Genomic DNA, 17661 nt, shown 5'->3' with positions numbered 1-17661 from the left:
GATTGAGGATTTCTTTACCTATAGGTGGCAGCAAACTCACATCATGGTCCGGTGTGTACTATGTAGTTATCCTTTAAAAAACGTAAAAAGCTCCTGACACTCGCTCAGCATTTGTCAACCGTCGGTGCAAAATAACCCTTATTTGTGTCTGTGTCGAATCGACAGTCCCCTTAAACATCTGTTTCCTTAATGTCCCCCCATACTGCCACACCCATCGGTTCCTCTGCGTTGGCATTTCGTTGCCATAACCCTTTTTGTTGTTTCCTGGTAGACACTTTCATTAAGATGTTGTCAGGATTGCCCCGAGTCGATTAGCATTATGTTTGCCGTGTGCGATACCATGTCTTGCTCTGTGTTCTCATGATTATATTTTCAGTATTTAAAATATAAATCTATTTATAAAAGGAAAAAGAGAAATGGGACGAGATAAGCTTCGCCTGTCAAGACTGTTAGTCTAGTTAGTCTGTCAGTCTAGCTGTTTGCTATATATATGGATTCTGCCCGTTTTATCAGAAGATGGGAAGATATAGTGCTGTACAAACTGCTCCATGATGTATTGGTGGTGTCCAGGTGTATGGCAAAACCGATATTTCCACACTTCTAATCTTTAACAAAGAAGCCCAGAAAAAAATAAGTAATTTCAAACACTGAGCTATAATTTCAAAGTGAGTTGATGTTTTTCTTCACTTTCAGTTGGAAGGATAAACAAACAGTTTGTGCAGCGAAGGCAGGAAGTGAATAAAATGAAAGTAAATATATTCCATCACCGGTGTTCTCGGCATGGAGTTAGTTAATATCACCACTTTGTTAAGTGTTTGCTCTGCTGGATAAATTAGGAAAAGATGATGTGTGACACACACACACACACACACACACACACACACACGTTGGCATACAATAAGTTATGCGCTATTGTATGTTTATTGAATCGACTTCAACGTGATGAATAGTGATGCATGCAAACACTTTAACACATTCATCAAAATATAATCTAGATGAGAGGAGGCGACAATGTAACAATTTATTGCACTGATGAACCTCCGCAAGATAGATTTATCTTTCCCTCGAGACAAAACATTGTTGTGGAATTATAAAAGTTTCCATTTGTTTGGTTAATTGCTTACATCTTGAGTAGAACAGAGGAACGCATAATGGAGAATGAGTGGGCAGTGCCCATGAATTTAACAGCCGTGCTACTCCTTTTGTCAACTATTGTGTCTCAGAATAACTTGCTTGAAGGTTGACAAATTCTAACCATATTTTTTAATTACCTTCAGAGTAGGGTTCTAGTCCAAACACATCATTTCAAAAGCTACTTGAGCACGCATCTGCCTCAAGGTTTTTACTGAAAGATGTTTTATTCTCACAAGTTTAGGTATGGATACCGAACCAAAGAGCAATGAGCATCCCATGAAGTTTTGCACTTAATTTGCTTTATGTGCTTGAGAGCTTAAGTATTAAGGGAGGTAGATATAGGAAGATAAAAAGGTTTGTATAGAAGATAGGAGATCAAAATAGCACAACATTGCCATCTATAGGATTTATATAGGCTATTGCATCGGCTCCAAGAGGATGTAGGCCATCATTATTTATAATAATAATAATAATAATAAATGAAATGTATATAGCGCTTAATATGGTACTCTAAGACGCTTATAGCCATCCATCCATCTTATCACTACCAAATGTAACCTTTTGGCTGATGTTAGTGGGAGATCATCAAGACCTGGCCATGGAGACAACTTGAATGTGATTCATTACCATGTAGGGCAATTTGATGTTTTATTTGTCAAAACGTCACCTGGATTAAACACAGAGGAAGTAAGGCAGACTTTGATACTCAACTGCTTTTATGAGACACCATTGATGGTAAAAATGGTAAATTCGGCAATATTTACCCGTGCCAGAGATGATTAGAATTGAGAAAAGGCCTATGGTTACAAATATGGGTGCGTGTAATCCTATCATGCCCCCTGTCCCAAGATATTTCATGGCTCACACAGCGCCATGTACGGTTACGGAAGCGTAATGTAATCACTTGAGAAAATATATTCTGTTCTGATAAATGAAATATAGGCTATTGCATGGGGTGTGTTCAGCCCAGGTGGGCTTTAGTAAAGCGTGCGTCCGTTTACTGAAAGCGTGCCTGCGATTTACCAAACTGCGCGCACGACTTTCTAAAGCGCGCGTCTGATTTCCTCAAAGCGCGCGTGCGACTTACTAACGCATGCGCGCTTCATAAAATAAAATAGTCACCTCCCTTGCTCCGTAGTTTTTATAGCCTACAGTTTACATTTAACTCTGTACCAAGTTGATCGTCTTTCAAAAGTAGGCGACCCCATTGCACTTTATTATTTGAGACAATAATAACCGCAAACAAATGCAAGTTATATAAACATTTCAAAAGTTATGAAAGTACAAACATTTATGTTCGTTATCCGTGCTTAGACGTCCTTTCTTTCATTTTCCCAGCAAAACTGGTTAAACTGTTAATCAGTCAACAGGCTGTCCATTTTTTTTCTATTAAACTTAATAGAGCTCGTAAGTCGCCATTGCTCATGGGACCTATATGAGCCGAAATAAATGAATGGGAGTCAATGGAGAGAAAGTAATTATTTTCTGATCCCAGTCTTTATATGCCCCGGATTACACATATGTTGTTTGTGGATTTAAATGATAATTTTTCATGCATAGAATACTATAATTTATCGGGTAGGAGTTTGATACGGTTAGTTTTTGTGCGGGGCGCTTTGTGGACTACAACTCCCGCTGCTCTCGACGCGTATGATATAGGCCTATGTCACCACCACTCGCAAACAGATCCCGCAGTCGGAACATGGCTGTATCTTTGGTGCACTCTACCACCTTCTTTCAAGGAGAGCACAAAAGCCTTGATCGAGGTGAAAACCACTACAAATCTGAACATGTGGAGAGTTTTAGTTTTAGCACTGTGAGTTGAGAAGTGGAGGGAATGTGTATTGATGTGACGTCACATATGCGACGTGTAGTCTTTCTCGTTGGGTCTTTTCCACAGCCTTTAGCTGTATAATCATACAATATACTGTCAAACTCTTTACGTGAAAGATTTTTATTTAGACCCACACAAAACATATGTGTAATCCAAGGCATTTAATGACTGGGATCAGAAAATAATTACTTCCTCTCCATTGACTCCCATTCATTTTTTTCGGTCTCATAGGTCCCATGAGCAATGGCTACTTATGAGCTATATTGCCAATTTAAAGCGATTGAAAGAATCCTGCATGTAGGCCCATCTCCTTCACAGAATGTATTTCACATACCTGAGCCATTGTCCCCATAACTCGGTAAAAGCTCTTGTTTTCTTCTGTATATTCCGGTTTAAATAGATAGTTTGGCAAAGCAGCTCTTTTCTTCATGTTCAAAATCCCTTCCGGAGGCTGCGTTCTGAAGTTTGTTGTGTTCAACCAGCGGCTGGTTAAATGGCCAGGTTAACGCTTGGATGTCACAAAATTTTCTTCAGTTGAACACAGACAAAACTGAGGTCATTATATTTGGGAACAAAGAACAAAGATCCAGGGACTTGGCCCAAATGGACTTAAGGCAAAGGATGCTGTAAGAAATTTGAGCATATAATCATTGACCGTGATTTGAGCTTCAATAATCATGTGAAATCTGTCACTAAATCAGCATTTTTTCACCTGAAGAACATTGCAAAAGTGAGGAACCTTATGTCAGAGCGTGACCTAGAAAAACGTAGGCCTATTCACGCTTTCATTTCAAGCAGGATAGACTGCAATGCCCTTTTAACTGGGATTCCAAAAAAAACTATAAAGCAATACAAAATGCTGCTGCTAGGGTGCTAACTAGGACTAAAAGGAGTGAGCACATCACCAATATCCTAAGGTCCTTACACTGGCTTCCAGTTATTTATAGAATTGATTTTAAAGCTCTACTTGGACCAAACTATGACACCCCAGCCAGATCACTAAGGTCTCAAATCAAAAATCCTTTGGTTCAAACTACTGCATAAAAACAAAATGTGGTGAGTCAGCCTTTAGTGTTTATGTATAGCTAAACTTTGGTACAAACTGGAAATGAAAAACTTATATTTTTAAATCAAAACTAAAGACTAAGCTCTTCAGTGATGCATACTATTAACATTTTTTATGTTTTCCTTCTCATTTTTTTTTATTCTCATCGATTTATACTTTTTTTTTTATTCTAATCGATTTATATTTTGTCGGATTCATATCTGAAATGTCTGACCTTACTGGAGGTCTTTTTAAAAAATGTATTCCTTTTTATCTTTTGCTCCCTTTATTTTTCACAATACATGTAATTTCATCGAAGGACTTTCATTATATTGTTTGCATGTACTTCTCTATAAATGACGCTGATGTTTTTTTCTCTGTAAAGCACATTGAACTGCTTGATGTAAGAAAATTGCCTTGCCTTGCCTACGGGGATGGAGATATTATAAGTTAGCTACATCCTGAGGCCTGTTGTACTCTAACGTTCCTTCCGATAATATACATATCTTTACATTTCATAGATTAATTATATGTATAAATGTAGAATTTACTGAATGTCGCCTCCTGCTGTTGACAGGGGGTAGTGAAAGTAATGTTGGGTAATGTAGGCGAATATCTCACTGGGGCAGATCGCGGAAAGACAGCGTGACAGACAGTAACAAAACAAATAACTACAAAGGAAAATAAAGAGCAGATCAGATCACTCCAAAAAATATTTAAGAGCACTTGAAGTAGGCTACCTGTCCTTAGCATGAAGAAAATTCCAACTGCTCTTATCCTGGCTACCAGCTTAATATTACGGGGTCATTTCAGTGCATCAGGAACCTTCCTTACTATAAGGTATTCGTATGCCTAATGGAAAAGACAGATTTTCAAACTGCTGTAATTGCTAATCACATACACCTGGTGGCATACTATCCTCTTTAATCGGATATTCGTTATATTTCGGTTTGTGATACACGCATATATTGGAAGGTAGATTAACGGGAAGACCACATTTCAGGGTATCCATTTTTTTTTATCTCAAACGTTTTATTTAGTATAAAAATGTGTCACCGGTTTTTACCTTTAAAATATGGTACCAATACTTAGTTATTTTTCCAATGTTTAAATAATCAGGAAGGATCCAGCACTGATTTACACTAATGTTCTGCAAATAACTCGCCTAATGACGGCTCAAATGAGAGACTGCATATAAATAATGACTAGGAGCCCATAACCTGAACATTGCGATGTAAACCCCAGCAAGCATGATATTAAAAGCTCACGTTACACAAGACTAGATGTTGTTCAGCAACGGTTATGAAACCCTAATTCAGCAATATTTAGTATCAATTTCTTGACATGTATAGACATTAAGAGCAAATGGTTCCCAAACGAGTCAAACTTGCAGAAGGCGCCTCAATACCCTTTGATTTATACAACACAATGCTAACGTTCAGATTACACTCAAGTCCTGATACAAGTCCTTCCAATGATGACCCAGATCCAACCAACATACATTGGGTTTACAACTTTAATTTTAGTACAACAGTTCAAGTCAACTAGTTACTGTATATTGAGATACCGTGTGTGGTGTTCCAAAGATGTCATGATGTAAAATGTACATTTCCAGCAAGGTTAAATTCCCAGCTATACAGCAAGAAGTCATGTGCTTTCCAAATTATTTCCTATACATTACAAAATGCAATATTTCAGCGGCACAAACATGTAGCTTCAGTGAATTGAACTAGCAAGAGCAAGAGCAATAAGCACATATACAGGGTAGCAAGGCGTCGAACTGCATCTAGAAACCGGCCCAGGTTAAACAGTACTCTAGTATATTAAGTGCCAAAAACAGTTGCAGATCCACAACACATTTCCAATGCTCACAAATGGAACAGGCAAAGCAGACTCAAAAAGCAGGGGCGGGGGGGGACAGACATGTAAAACCAGTGCAAGTACACTTCTACCGTGAGAGTTGAAAAATTCACAAAAGTGGAACTTCATAATTTTATTTGAAAAAAGGTGGGTTGTGAACACAAAAATACTGGCTGTCAAAACAAATAAAGCAATCTTTGGATACGTAAAAAAAAACAAAAGCCTGTACAATTTCTCTCCCAGCTGGAAAGGTTCAGTCTTCTGAGGTGCCTTCCTGGGTTTCCTTGTTCTTGCGCACCACCTCCAACTTCTTATCCTGTTGAGACAAATTAAAAAAGATGAATAAAAAAAGAATATGTAATTAAAAGAATTACACTAAAATCCCAATCACACACACACCTTCTCCTTGAACTTCTCGTTCTTTGCCGCTAGAAGGGCCGTGCGATTTTCCTTGTTGGCCTCCATCTTCTGATTGAGTTTCTCTTCTGCCATCTTGCTGAAGTTGTTGTTCTCCTCCATGGCCTTCTGCAGCACCTCCTTCTCGTGTTCCCGCTTCTCAGCCAAATGCTTCAGAACCTCAGCCTCGTGGTTCTGGAAGAACAATGACATAGGATGGAATTCTCCCCACAACAAGATTTCCCCCCACCCGCCCCCCACTTTTAGCTCTGGCCTTGAAGTGTCAACTATATTTGAATTTTCCTAAATGGTTTGATCAGGCCTCAATCACGAAGGATTGACACCATACAGTCTGAATATCGGATATTATAATCACTAGCCTCCCACAACAAGATTATTAAAAATAAAGACTTCATATAATAAGTTCCAATACACAACAGAGGGCGTCGCTACCTTGCGTCTCTCTTCCGCAGCCTCCAGCTTCCTCTGGATTTCCTCCAAGGAGACATCCTTCTTCTTGGGAGGCGATAAGGGGAACTCTGACTTGGCATCTGGTGCAGGAGCAGCTAGAATCACCTCAAAGGCCTGGCCAGAGGCACGCTTGTCCAGCTCCTTAACCTGAATATCTGAACAAAGGACATATCACACTATAGCACAGCAAAGATGTAATCCTTTAAAAAAAAAAAAAAAAAAAGAATACCTTGTGTTTAATAACCCACCTCCAATAGTTTCCATCTTGCCAGCAGTTAACAGGTGATTCTGAAAAAAGAAAAATCGATGCCATTTTTAAAACATTGTTATCGCCACGAATGAACTCATTGACCGAGCCTGAAAAACAGCAATAGCGACCTCTTATGGTTGTTTAAAAAAATAATTCATTTAAACAACAAAGCTCAAGACTGACACCCACTGGACGTTTTGTGAATATCAAGAAACCACCGCCCATCCATACAAACAAAAACTGCCTGTACATTACTTCAAGCATCTACTACAGCTAACCATTACAATTAAAAAATGTTATTTAATGTCGAGGCGATTTACAATAAACAGAGCAACGGATGTGTTAAAAACATAAAGTAAAGCGTGAGCAGCTGGGGGGTACAACGGTTACTGAAACAAAGGATGCGGTAGGGTGGGGTACAGTGCCAGCCTGTGGCATACATAAGAAAAGCCTCGTTTTGTCCAACTTGCACAATAGCTGTGGAAGCATCTGGTAAACCCAGCGTACGTGACAATTCATGATTAAGCGTGGCGCCATGATAATCTGGAGGGAAAACTGCACCTGTTCGTAGCAGTCAACGAGTCTCAGCCGCAGAAGGCTTAGGCAAAAAAAAAAAAATTAAATGATTTCAAAGTCTTAAACCGAAGTGAACCAATTACCAGACAACGATTCCACACGTATGGTGTCGAAATGCAGACAACCAAGCAGGGGATTCGATTTGACTTGCATCAATTACTGGATTCTTGACATTTCAGATATCTTTATAACAAAAGGTCCAGGGTGGAAGACCAAAAAAACAGGGTGGCTGGTGTGGTGTCACAGGAGCCAACAAACCAAAAGCCCAGGCAGGACAAAGGAGCTTTTGATTACCGCCTAAATGTGCTCAGCAGCTGCAAACAAAGACCAGATTGGGTGCATGTTCTGCGCCAGCCGTGTCGTTCAACAATGACAAAAATGCAGGCGTCGATTAAAAAAAAAAAAACTAAGCCAAATATCTCGAAAATTCGAATTTCCAGAAATACGATATACATATATAATGAATCCAAACACACGAATCAAAATGTCACCGTTCAGGAACCAACAGAAATTCAATCGAAACAATGTTGCATTGCACGTTCAAGCAGGTGTATCGCCTGTGACACCCCGTGTTGTTGCCTTTATGCCAGGGAGCCAGTTCTCCATCCACACAATAGACCAGACACCGCTCGGTGCATCGCAGCCTAGACACTGGCTGCAGAACCCCTGAACCGCGACACACGACGATGCAAATCAGAAAATAATGTACACAGAAGCGAGCTAGATTTAAACATGGTCAAAATACCAAACAAAGTCCATTTCGTTTGCACCATGCAGGGTTATCAAATTCGCCATATGTAGGCCTCACCCGTCCACTGAGACGGGAAAACATCCGCCAGAGACGCAAAAAAGTTGGAAATATTCAAAATGCCTCTTGAAACAATTGATTATCGTACTCTGGCCTACGTTTGTTTCTCTTTTATCGACAACTTTCAAATAAAATATGCACTGTCACACCCACCTTTACAAGAAGCGAGCACTACAGTCCTCTCAGCCAGACTTTACCGCGGAATATACACTTCAGCTCAGCAATTACGCGCATAAAAAGACCCCAGTGTGTGACGTCACATCCTTGCCTGCGATTTCATTGGATCGCTGCTCCTTCGCTGATTGAACGGCGAGTGTTGTTTTTTGATTTCATGTCCGCATTTTCAACTATTTTACAACGTACGTCGATAATCGATGCATCCAAATAATGTATTGCTGTCTGTAGTTCATCGTTACAACGGGGAGAGATTGCAGTCAAACACAGTCGGTTCTCTCTCATTACCCAAACCCCATACAGTCCCAGAGAAACAGCGCGATTAGCAAGATGTGCATGATTAATATGTAAGATATGTGAGTTCATATGTAAATAATCGAATAAATATAAATAATAATAAATACATGTATGTATGCATAATATAGATTCATATTATGATTAAATCCCATTCAATCATAGGATCTTTCTGCTTGAAATAGTTTATGGAGCAATTGCCACCCATGTAATTCAATCATTATAAACACAATATGCACCTCTTGCTTGCACTGTATAATATGTTCGCTAAGTTATGGTTCGTTCAGCCTTTGCACTTAAAATCGTGTGGCTCGTACAGTTGTGCAGACGTACCCTCGCGATACAGGCTTGAGGAGTGCCTAGGCTAGAGACAGCTGTGACAGCTGTCGGTTCCATGAGGAACACGCCCTAGCCCTGAACCCACTGTGAACACAGCAAAACTTGGTGCAGTTTCAGTCCCTAATTATTCCATATACACAGTGGCCAGTTTGGCACGGAGCTTCAGTCGATAAAGCTTTGATTGGATCACAACTATTTATAGCTGAGCACTATTGAAGTCGGAAAAGACAGCGAGCTATGCGTTCATTTGGCTTTTGTTTTCAAGTGAACCCGATTCGATTTCAAAAGCATTTTAAATCTCGGGTGTAGCAGTTTGATCTATTTTTACAGTTTCTGTTGTAGCTATCAAAGTCCAGTGGTGCTTCAGCAAACACTTTTACTCGAGCAGAGGAACGTTCCCACTCAGAAAGCCATTTCTTTCTCTGAAACATCAAGTATTGACATGTAATCAACGCACTTCCACATGGATTGAGTTTGCGTTGGATGTCATTACATGGATCCAGGGTACCAGCAGAAATTTCCATTGTACAATATTTTATTACAATGCTTCATCTGTATCAGGTGACACAGCATCACGATTAACAGCAGATGTTTACTGCTGCTTACTCAGATATAAAGAATCGTCCAATCTCATGACTCATTTGAGCTTCTCCCTCCTAGACAGCCCTTGGAGGGGGAAGCACTCTCATGTGCCCCCTCCTCGGTGTCATCCGCTCCCCCCTGGGGTTTTCAGGGGCTATTGGCCAGCTCAGCTAGTTTTAATACGCATCTCAGCGATAGCCTAGCCATGACTTCCATAATACGTAATACTGTTATGCCAAATAATCCATAGTAGCATTGATGCATTACCATTTTATATATTTATATACTATGCTCCACTAGCACTGAGTGTGATCAAGTGCAGGAGCAGATGGTGGTATGCCCCTCCCATCCACACACACACACACACACACACACACACACACACACACACACACACACACACACACACACACACACACACACACACACACACACACACACACACACACACACACACGCACACACACACACACGCACACACACCTGCTAGAGCCCTTGGACACTTGGACAAAAACAGATTAGCGCTAGGATGTGTAGGTTGCAGTGTGGGCGGGGCCAGGGGGTATGGGGATGGGTGTGTGAGGTTGGGGGGGGTGGGGGTAGTTATGGCAGCCTGTGTCTGCTAACCATGTTAACCAGATGCGAGGGGTGTGAAAAGGGATTTGGGTCTTCGGGTCATGTGCGTATGTGTGTGTGTGTGTGTGTGTGAGTGTGTGGGAGTGTGCATGTGTGTGTGTGTGTGTGTGTGTGTGTTGTTGCAAGGTGTCAGTTAGGAATTTGGAGTGTGTGTCTGTTTGTACCAGCCACAGTGTGTTCTTTGATGAGGGCTAAAGGACTTGCAATGCAAACATGTTGTGATACGCCATAAAGAGCACGACAATGTTTTCATCAAAGTAAAAAAAAACGTAATAAGTGCACAAAACCTTCTCTCTCAAAGTTGCCCCTTACATCTGGAAGGTTAATGTGCACACAGGGAGGCAATCTGGCCATCTATTTATACTGATGTCAGAGGCCTTGTGACCCCGGGCGGTAAAGTGTGCTTCGGTTGACCTGCGAGGGCAGCGATGACAATGGTCACGACAATGTGTGAATAGTGGAGAGTGGTGGCGTTAGACAGAGGGAGGCGGGGGGTGGTTTGATGCTGTATGGATCTGTTTGCGGGGGGGAGGGGGGGGGGGGGGGGGGCTCATGCTGGGAGGAACAGGAGGCTGCAGGGCTGCTGCATACAATAACGAGCCCCCGACACACACACACACACACACACACACACACACACACACACACACACACACACACACACACACACACACACACACACACACAGACACATCACACACACACACACACACACACACACACACACACACACACACACACACACACACACACACACACACAGACACATACACTTGCACACAAGTACACGCATCCATATGCACACAAGTACAAATATACACATGTACATGAACGTTCAAATGCACATGCACATACACACACATACACAAACACATACATACACATGCACACAAGTGCACTCACACACACACACACACTCAGGTAACTGCAGCAGCTGAGGAAGCATATCAGTGAAAGAATGTGTGTGTGTCTTTGTGGGTGTGTGAGTGTCTTTGGGAGCCATTCAGCCATGCAGGCAAATTGCTATGTGGCTGGAGCAAGCAGCCTGACCCATTTTCATGGTTAAATAAAAAAAGAGTCCTGCCCCGCTTCCACAGGAACACAGAGACTAGGGCGGGGGTGGGAAGGTACCATGAGACCCAATCTTCCGTCCTCATCGCCCTGCTGCGGCACTGGTTCCTCCAAGATAACGGGCATAAAGGTCCAACTTTCACGTGGTCAGCCGCACTGTGTCCACCCTGATTGCTTCGCCCTTTATTTCACCCGATGGGACTGTTTCTATCTCCCCCCCCCCCGGCTCCAGTCGATGCCACTGTCAATGTTTTTTGACCTAATTAGATTGATGTGTTTAACTGAGATAATACTAACAATATTTGTCATCATCATCTTCATTACCACCATCAAATTTATCCAGTGAAAAATAATTCTCTAATCCCGAATAATTGTGTAGTTCTAGAAGTCTTGACTCAAATAGCTGGAATAAACATAAACAACATCGATTCTGCCGTCACAGGCATGCGATGCAATCAAGGCCTTGTGCTGCCAGGCATGGACATGGGAAATCTATGAGACTGGTTAACATACAAGAGGGGGTAAGTTTTATGTAACTGTGTTACATAACAGCGCCCCCCCCCCCCCCCCCCCCTCCTTAAGGCTGTAGGCTGTCTAGAAGTCACTTCCACCTCCCTCCCCCCATTCTTCATTTAGACTCGTAGTGTGTCTGTTTGAGTGTGTGTGTACGTGTGTGTGTGTGTGTGTGTGTGTGTGTGGAAGCATCTTCTCCCCACGTGCGGTAGCCTGTATTAAACACATGCCTTGTTTTCGAGGATGGGGTGTGTCAGGGATGCAGCCATTTGCCTTTTGTTAGATTCACCCACAAGCCCAGCCTTGTAGTAGTTAATCTCTCACCAACTGCTACCACAAAACTGTCTTGGATCCATGGATGCCCTAATATTGATGATTGATTTTAATTTAGTTTAAATCCCATACAAGCCCAGCCTTGTGGTTGCAATTTCAAAGTCTCACGAACTGCTACTACTACAAAATAACAACATTTTCAGCTAGTGAGCAAACCAGCCACCAAGGGAGAGTGTGCAGGTGTGCGCGGGGGTGAGAGAGTGATTGATTCTTTATTTTTGAGCTCAAATCAGCTGCAGTGTCAACATCCAAATCTGTCTTATTGGGAAGCCTTGGATGACTCAGGGCAGTAAGACCCCGCTTGCGCCCTCTCTCTCTCTCTCTCTCTCTCTCTCTCTCTCTCTCTCTCTCTCTCTCTCTCTCTCTTTCTCTCTCTCTGTCTCTCTTTCCTCTCTCCTCTCTCTCTCTCTCTCTCTCTCCTCTCTCATCTCTCTCTCTCTCTCTCTCCTCCTCTCTCTCATCCTCTCTCTCTCTCTCTCTCTCTCTCTCCCTCCCTCCCTCCCTCACTCACTCACTCACTCACTCACTCACTCACTCACTCACTCACTCACTCACATCCCCTCCCTCCCTCCCTCCCTCCCTCCCTCCCTCTCTCCCTCCCTCTCTCTCTCTCTCTCTCTCTCTCCCTCTCTCTCTCTCCTAAGAGAGAGAGAGGGAGGGTGCACAGAGAGTGCACGCTGGTTGTGTCACTGTCCCCTAAATCGATCCCTCATGGTGTGTGCTTGTGTGTTTGTGTAAGTGATTGTGTGTGTGTCTGTGTGTGTGTGTGTGTGTGTGTGTGTGTGTGCGCAGAGGTGCACTCCCGTTCATGTTTGAAGGACTGTCATGAGTCCTGCAGTCTCCTCTCCCCCAGTTCCCAGATGTAGATGTAGAAGTGCCGCGTGGTGCCGAACTATTACAGAGCTATAAATCTACATGCAACGTGGCATCCCTAGTTCTATTAAAGGGATCCACCAAAGATCTCAGTCCTAGAAAAGAAGATACTCTGTGTGTGTGTGTGTGTGCGTGTGTGTGTGTGTGTGTGTGTGTGGTGTGTGTGTGTGTGTGTGTGTGTGTGTGTGTGTGTGTGTGTAGTCGGTGTGTCGGTGTCTCTTCAAACAAAGACATGGTTAATATATAGCTTTTAAATGACCACATCAATAATGCATGCAGGTTCTGCAGCACTGAAGATAATGACTTTGTTTGCTTTTCCTCTTCAGCAATTTTTTTGGATCGGACATGGTCTCCTTAATGTAACACGATAGCCTCAATAACATGAGATGGCTCTGGCTCCCAGCAGGCACCTCAGCTGCTTCGGGGGGAAAACCTGGGGTGGGTTGAGACAATATAACGACAAAATATGTAAAGGTGATGGCTTCATGGATGTGCGCCATCATAATTATGGCTTTTGGTGAATCTTTCCTTTCAATGCTGCTGCCGAGGTAACGGTGCTATCCGCTAGCAGGCAGAGTGAAAGCTGCAGCCAGAGCCTGGCTCACCAGGGCCGGCTTGTTTTCAGCAAACCCCACGCCGCGAGCCTGCTTAAGGCTATCTGAGGGGCTAGCTAGGAGACACTAGCTCGGAGAAAGGATTAAACTTTAAAGTAAAAGACGGAGAGTGGCTTGAGGGAAGACGGGGACATGGGATGGGAGGGGGGGGGCTGGTGGGGGGGGGATCTAACAGGGAGGAGGAGATGAGAAGGCCTATACTGCCACTGAAGCACATGGATTATAACTCCACCCCCCGTGGGGCCGTGATGTCAGCGATGGAGACGGAGGACCGAGCGGATGAGAGGAGGAGCTGGAGGACGAGGATGCTGAGAGAGCTCAGGGGAACGCTGGCAGGAAGAAACTGCAGGATCAGTGTGTAGGAAAAATGGCCGCCGAGCATCACACAGAGCCACGTAAAAAAATAAAATGAGATAGAGAAAGAGAGGGAGACAGAGAGAGAGAGAGAGCGAGAGAGAGAGAGAGAGAGAGAGAGAGAGAGAGAGAGAGAGAGAGAGAGAGAGAGAGAGAGAGAGAGAGAGAGGGAGAGAGAGAGAGAGAGAGAGAGAGAGAGAGAGGGAGAGAGAGAGAGAGAGAGAGGTAGAGAGAGAGAGGTAGAGAGAGAGAGTGAGAGAGAGATGACTTGGCTCCTATGATTCATGTGGGCGACACCTTCTCTGGACACTCTGGTCATTTTTTCTGATAAGGTCATCCTGCCAGCAAACGGGTGGTCACCTTAATGTCATCTGGCAGTCATCTACTTGGAAGCTGCAGGCTTCTAGCGTGCAAGGTATGTCCGTGGATTTCTGGACATGATGCCACTATGAGGCATTCTTCCAGTCACTAGTAAGGAGTACACCACGACAGGTTGTGCCGTTCTTAGAAAATAATGTACGATGCTGTAGTGCGATAACTTTTTATGATGGTACAGCTGGTCATGGTTTACTTTTTTTCCAGTTTTACAACTGCTACCAACAACGAATCCATTACGATTGTGGAGTGTGTGTGGATGATGGCTGGTTTAGGCAGCCTTACCCGACATGAGTCCCACTGATTAGTATCTGAGGCTGAGTGAGGCTAAAATCATGTATGAGCTAAACCAACCATACCCACACACTCTTGGGGAGATCTCGTACATTGCAGAATGTACCATCTCACGTTTCAGTGTCTTTCAAACTCAATAAACCCAAATCACCATCCAGGGTTCTAGCTCTGTGAACGCCACCTAGGTGGATTGTGGCAGCCCTAGGTGACGCGTAGCATTTACATTGCTACTATGACCTACTTCCATCGTTTTGATAGAGTAAATCAGGCATTTATTCGTTTTTGGTCTTTTATGGCGTTCTGGGCATATTGTTTTTGCGTGGTCAAGTTATATCTGAAGTAAGGGTAAATAAATGAAAAGTTATTTTACTTTCATTTCAAAGGTTTATGAGGTATTAACATTTAGCCTTGGTCTTAGACCTAATGTGAATTACAGTTTATACAATTAATCTACAACTATGAACAAAAGATGGAATCTGCGACCTTTTGTCCAGTTTCAGAACACCCTCTGATATTCCAGCGTCAGAGAGACTCAGTATTTTTCCATGGAGAGGCAGAGGGGTGAATGAGAGGCAACGGTGTGAGCTGACCAACGCTCTTTTTAAAACAACATTGAAAAGGACATGAAACATGGTGAAGGTAAACCGCTGAGGAGCCAAACTTTGGGGGGGGGGTGGGGATTGTACATGGGGCTTGAGAAAGGGCATGCATGGCATCTCGGTGATTTCTTATCTCAAAGGGTGAGACTGAGTTATCCAAAAGCCGTCTGCCCACCGGCTTATTGAGGCAGGAGGGAGGGGTGCGGCGTCCTATTGTGGGCAGCCAGTCTTAGCCCCCACCACGGCCACCGCACACTGCCACCACCAATAGCAGGCAGCTAGGTGATGTCACTTCTCTCACTCTCTCGCGCTTGCTCTCTCTCACACACACACACACACACACATTCTCTCTTCTTCGCGCCCACCCTCTTGTGCCGTCTCACACTTTGGCTCTCAGAATGTGTGTGGGTCTGCATGTGTACGTGTACGTGTGCGTGTGTGTTATGGTGTGTGTGTGTGTGTGTGTGTGTGTGTGTAGGAAAGGAGTGTATGCCAGCCTTGTGATCGGTGGCTGAACAAAGGATGAAGTCACAGCCGGCTCGGATTGGGCAGAGAATAAAAGAGGAGCGAGCTAATTTAATAGGGCTATTTCTTTATGAGATAAGATGCAGTTAGCTCGGTGGGGACTCGCTTCATCGTAGATGGAACACGTCTAGGAATGACCTAATTCTTGTGTGCCGTTTGTTCTGATACTTACAGGCTCCTCCCTCCCAAGCCACCAACCGACAGTGGCATGTGATGTTTTCATACATTGAGTGAGCTGACGATGCTGCAGTGACATAATATGATAATGAGTGATGCATCTGCTAGCATAACGTTGTTGTCTCTACTGGCTATCCTCCACATACCTCAAGAGGAAACCCTTTGGAGGGGTATGCCGTGTAAGATGCAGAGATAGCGGTCAATGGCATCACTTTATTTGTTAATGGACGACCAACCATTGGTTACTAACTGCTCCCAAAAGCACTCCGTGGCCACCGGCTCTTAAAGCTTGAATGTGAACAGCCCTCACTTATTCACCACAACATAAAGACCGATCGAGCGTACACACTAAACATGACGACACACCACCAACCGTACCTCGCTCTAGCCTGGAAAATCACCCTCCTCCTCGTTTTTTTTTTTTTTTTGCGACAGGCTAGGAGCGGGCACGTTGAGCACCACGTGAACAGTGCCCCTCTCTCCCTTTCTCTCTCCTCCGCCCCTCCTCTCTCCCTTTCTCCTCTCGCTCCTCCACCCCTCTCCCCTCCCCCCCCCCCCTTTCTCCTCTCACTCCTCCTACCCTCTCCCCTTCTCCCCCCCCCTTTCTCCTCTCACTCCTCCACCCCTCTCCCCTTCTCCTCTCTCCCTTTCTACTCTCACTCCTCCAACCCTCTCCCCTTCTCCTCTCTCCCTTTCTCCTCTCACTCCTCCAACCCTCTCACCTTCTCCCTTCCTCCTCTCTCTCCTCCACCTCTCTCTCCCTTCTCCCTAGAGCTGCCAGCCCGGCTTAGAGTGCTCACATCCTTCCCAGTGCCAGTGTCGTCAGTCCGTCTGCCTGTCTGTCTGTCTGGCACCCTGCCTGTCTCCCTGTCAGTCGGTCGGTGCGCCCGCCTGTCTCACTTTCTATCAGTTTTGTTTTTTATTCTGCTGTTGACGTCTATGTGTCTGCCTCCACTGCTGTCGGTGTTTATGTGTCTGCTTCCACTCCTGTCGATGTCTATGTGTCTGCTTCCTCTGCTGTCGATGTCTATGCGTCTGCTTCCTCTGCTGTCTGCCTCGTCCATACCATTCGTCTGTCTGTCTGCCCTGTCTGTATCATTCTGTATTTCCCTGTCCATTTTTTTGTAGAAAGGCCATTGGATACATTCATTGGCTTTGTCCTATAGGAGATTGTGTGGGGCATCTGGGTACATGAATAAATAGAGGGAAGGATCTCATCTAACCAGGGAAGTGGGTAGAGGAGGGGCTGGGTGGCAGTGCAGTAGCAGCAGCATCCACTGACCTGCTGTTTATTCACTTAGCTTCGATTGATAACGCAGCATCCATCTGTAATTTGTCTGTAATTGAACCGCTGCACATCTTTCTCGATAGATGGTGGTCATGGCCACCTTGCCCTGTGAAAGGCCTGTATCTGACCACTTACGCAACACTAGCCTGCATTCAATTATATAGCCAAGACAGAGTTCTCATTCTCTGCATCCTTTCGGAAGGCTGTATCACTACGGCAGATCAAAATGTGCTATTGTCAGTTTTT

The 17661-nt window shown here is 43.9% G+C and overlaps 1 protein-coding gene across 1 annotated transcript; it reads right to left on the bottom strand.

The window, feature by feature from the left end:
• Positions 1-5991: 5991 nt before the first annotated feature.
• LOC130376101 (stathmin-like) lies at positions 5992-8585 on the bottom strand. Its single transcript, XM_056583325.1, has 5 exons — positions 8528-8585; positions 6989-7028; positions 6723-6895; positions 6273-6464; positions 5992-6189 (listed from the first exon to the last, which is right to left on the bottom strand). The coding sequence occupies exons 2-5, from the start codon at positions 7002-7004 to the stop codon at positions 6127-6129; spliced, it is 444 nt and encodes a 147-aa protein (XP_056439300.1). The 5' UTR covers positions 7005-7028; positions 8528-8585; the 3' UTR covers positions 5992-6126.
• Positions 8586-17661: the final 9076 nt, after the last annotated feature.

The sequence above is a fragment of the Gadus chalcogrammus genome, chromosome 22 (assembly GCF_026213295.1).
Source record: "Gadus chalcogrammus isolate NIFS_2021 chromosome 22, NIFS_Gcha_1.0, whole genome shotgun sequence".
Lineage (NCBI taxonomy): Eukaryota > Metazoa > Chordata > Actinopteri > Gadiformes > Gadidae > Gadus > Gadus chalcogrammus.
Note: the sequence above shows the minus strand (reverse complement) of the source record. Positions and strands in the feature narration are given on the sequence as shown.

What these genes read in the sequence shown, in the direction of transcription:
- LOC130376101 (XM_056583325.1), bottom strand. An exon ending in CTGCGGAAGAGAGACGCAAG is followed by an intron (nt 6,465 to 6,722) that starts GTAGCGACGCCC and finishes TTGTTCTTCCAG; the next exon opens with AACCACGAGGCTGAGGTTCT. An exon ending in ACGAGAAGTTCAAGGAGAAG is followed by an intron (nt 6,190 to 6,272) that starts GTGTGTGTGTGA and finishes TTGTCTCAACAG; the next exon opens with GATAAGAAGTTGGAGGTGGT.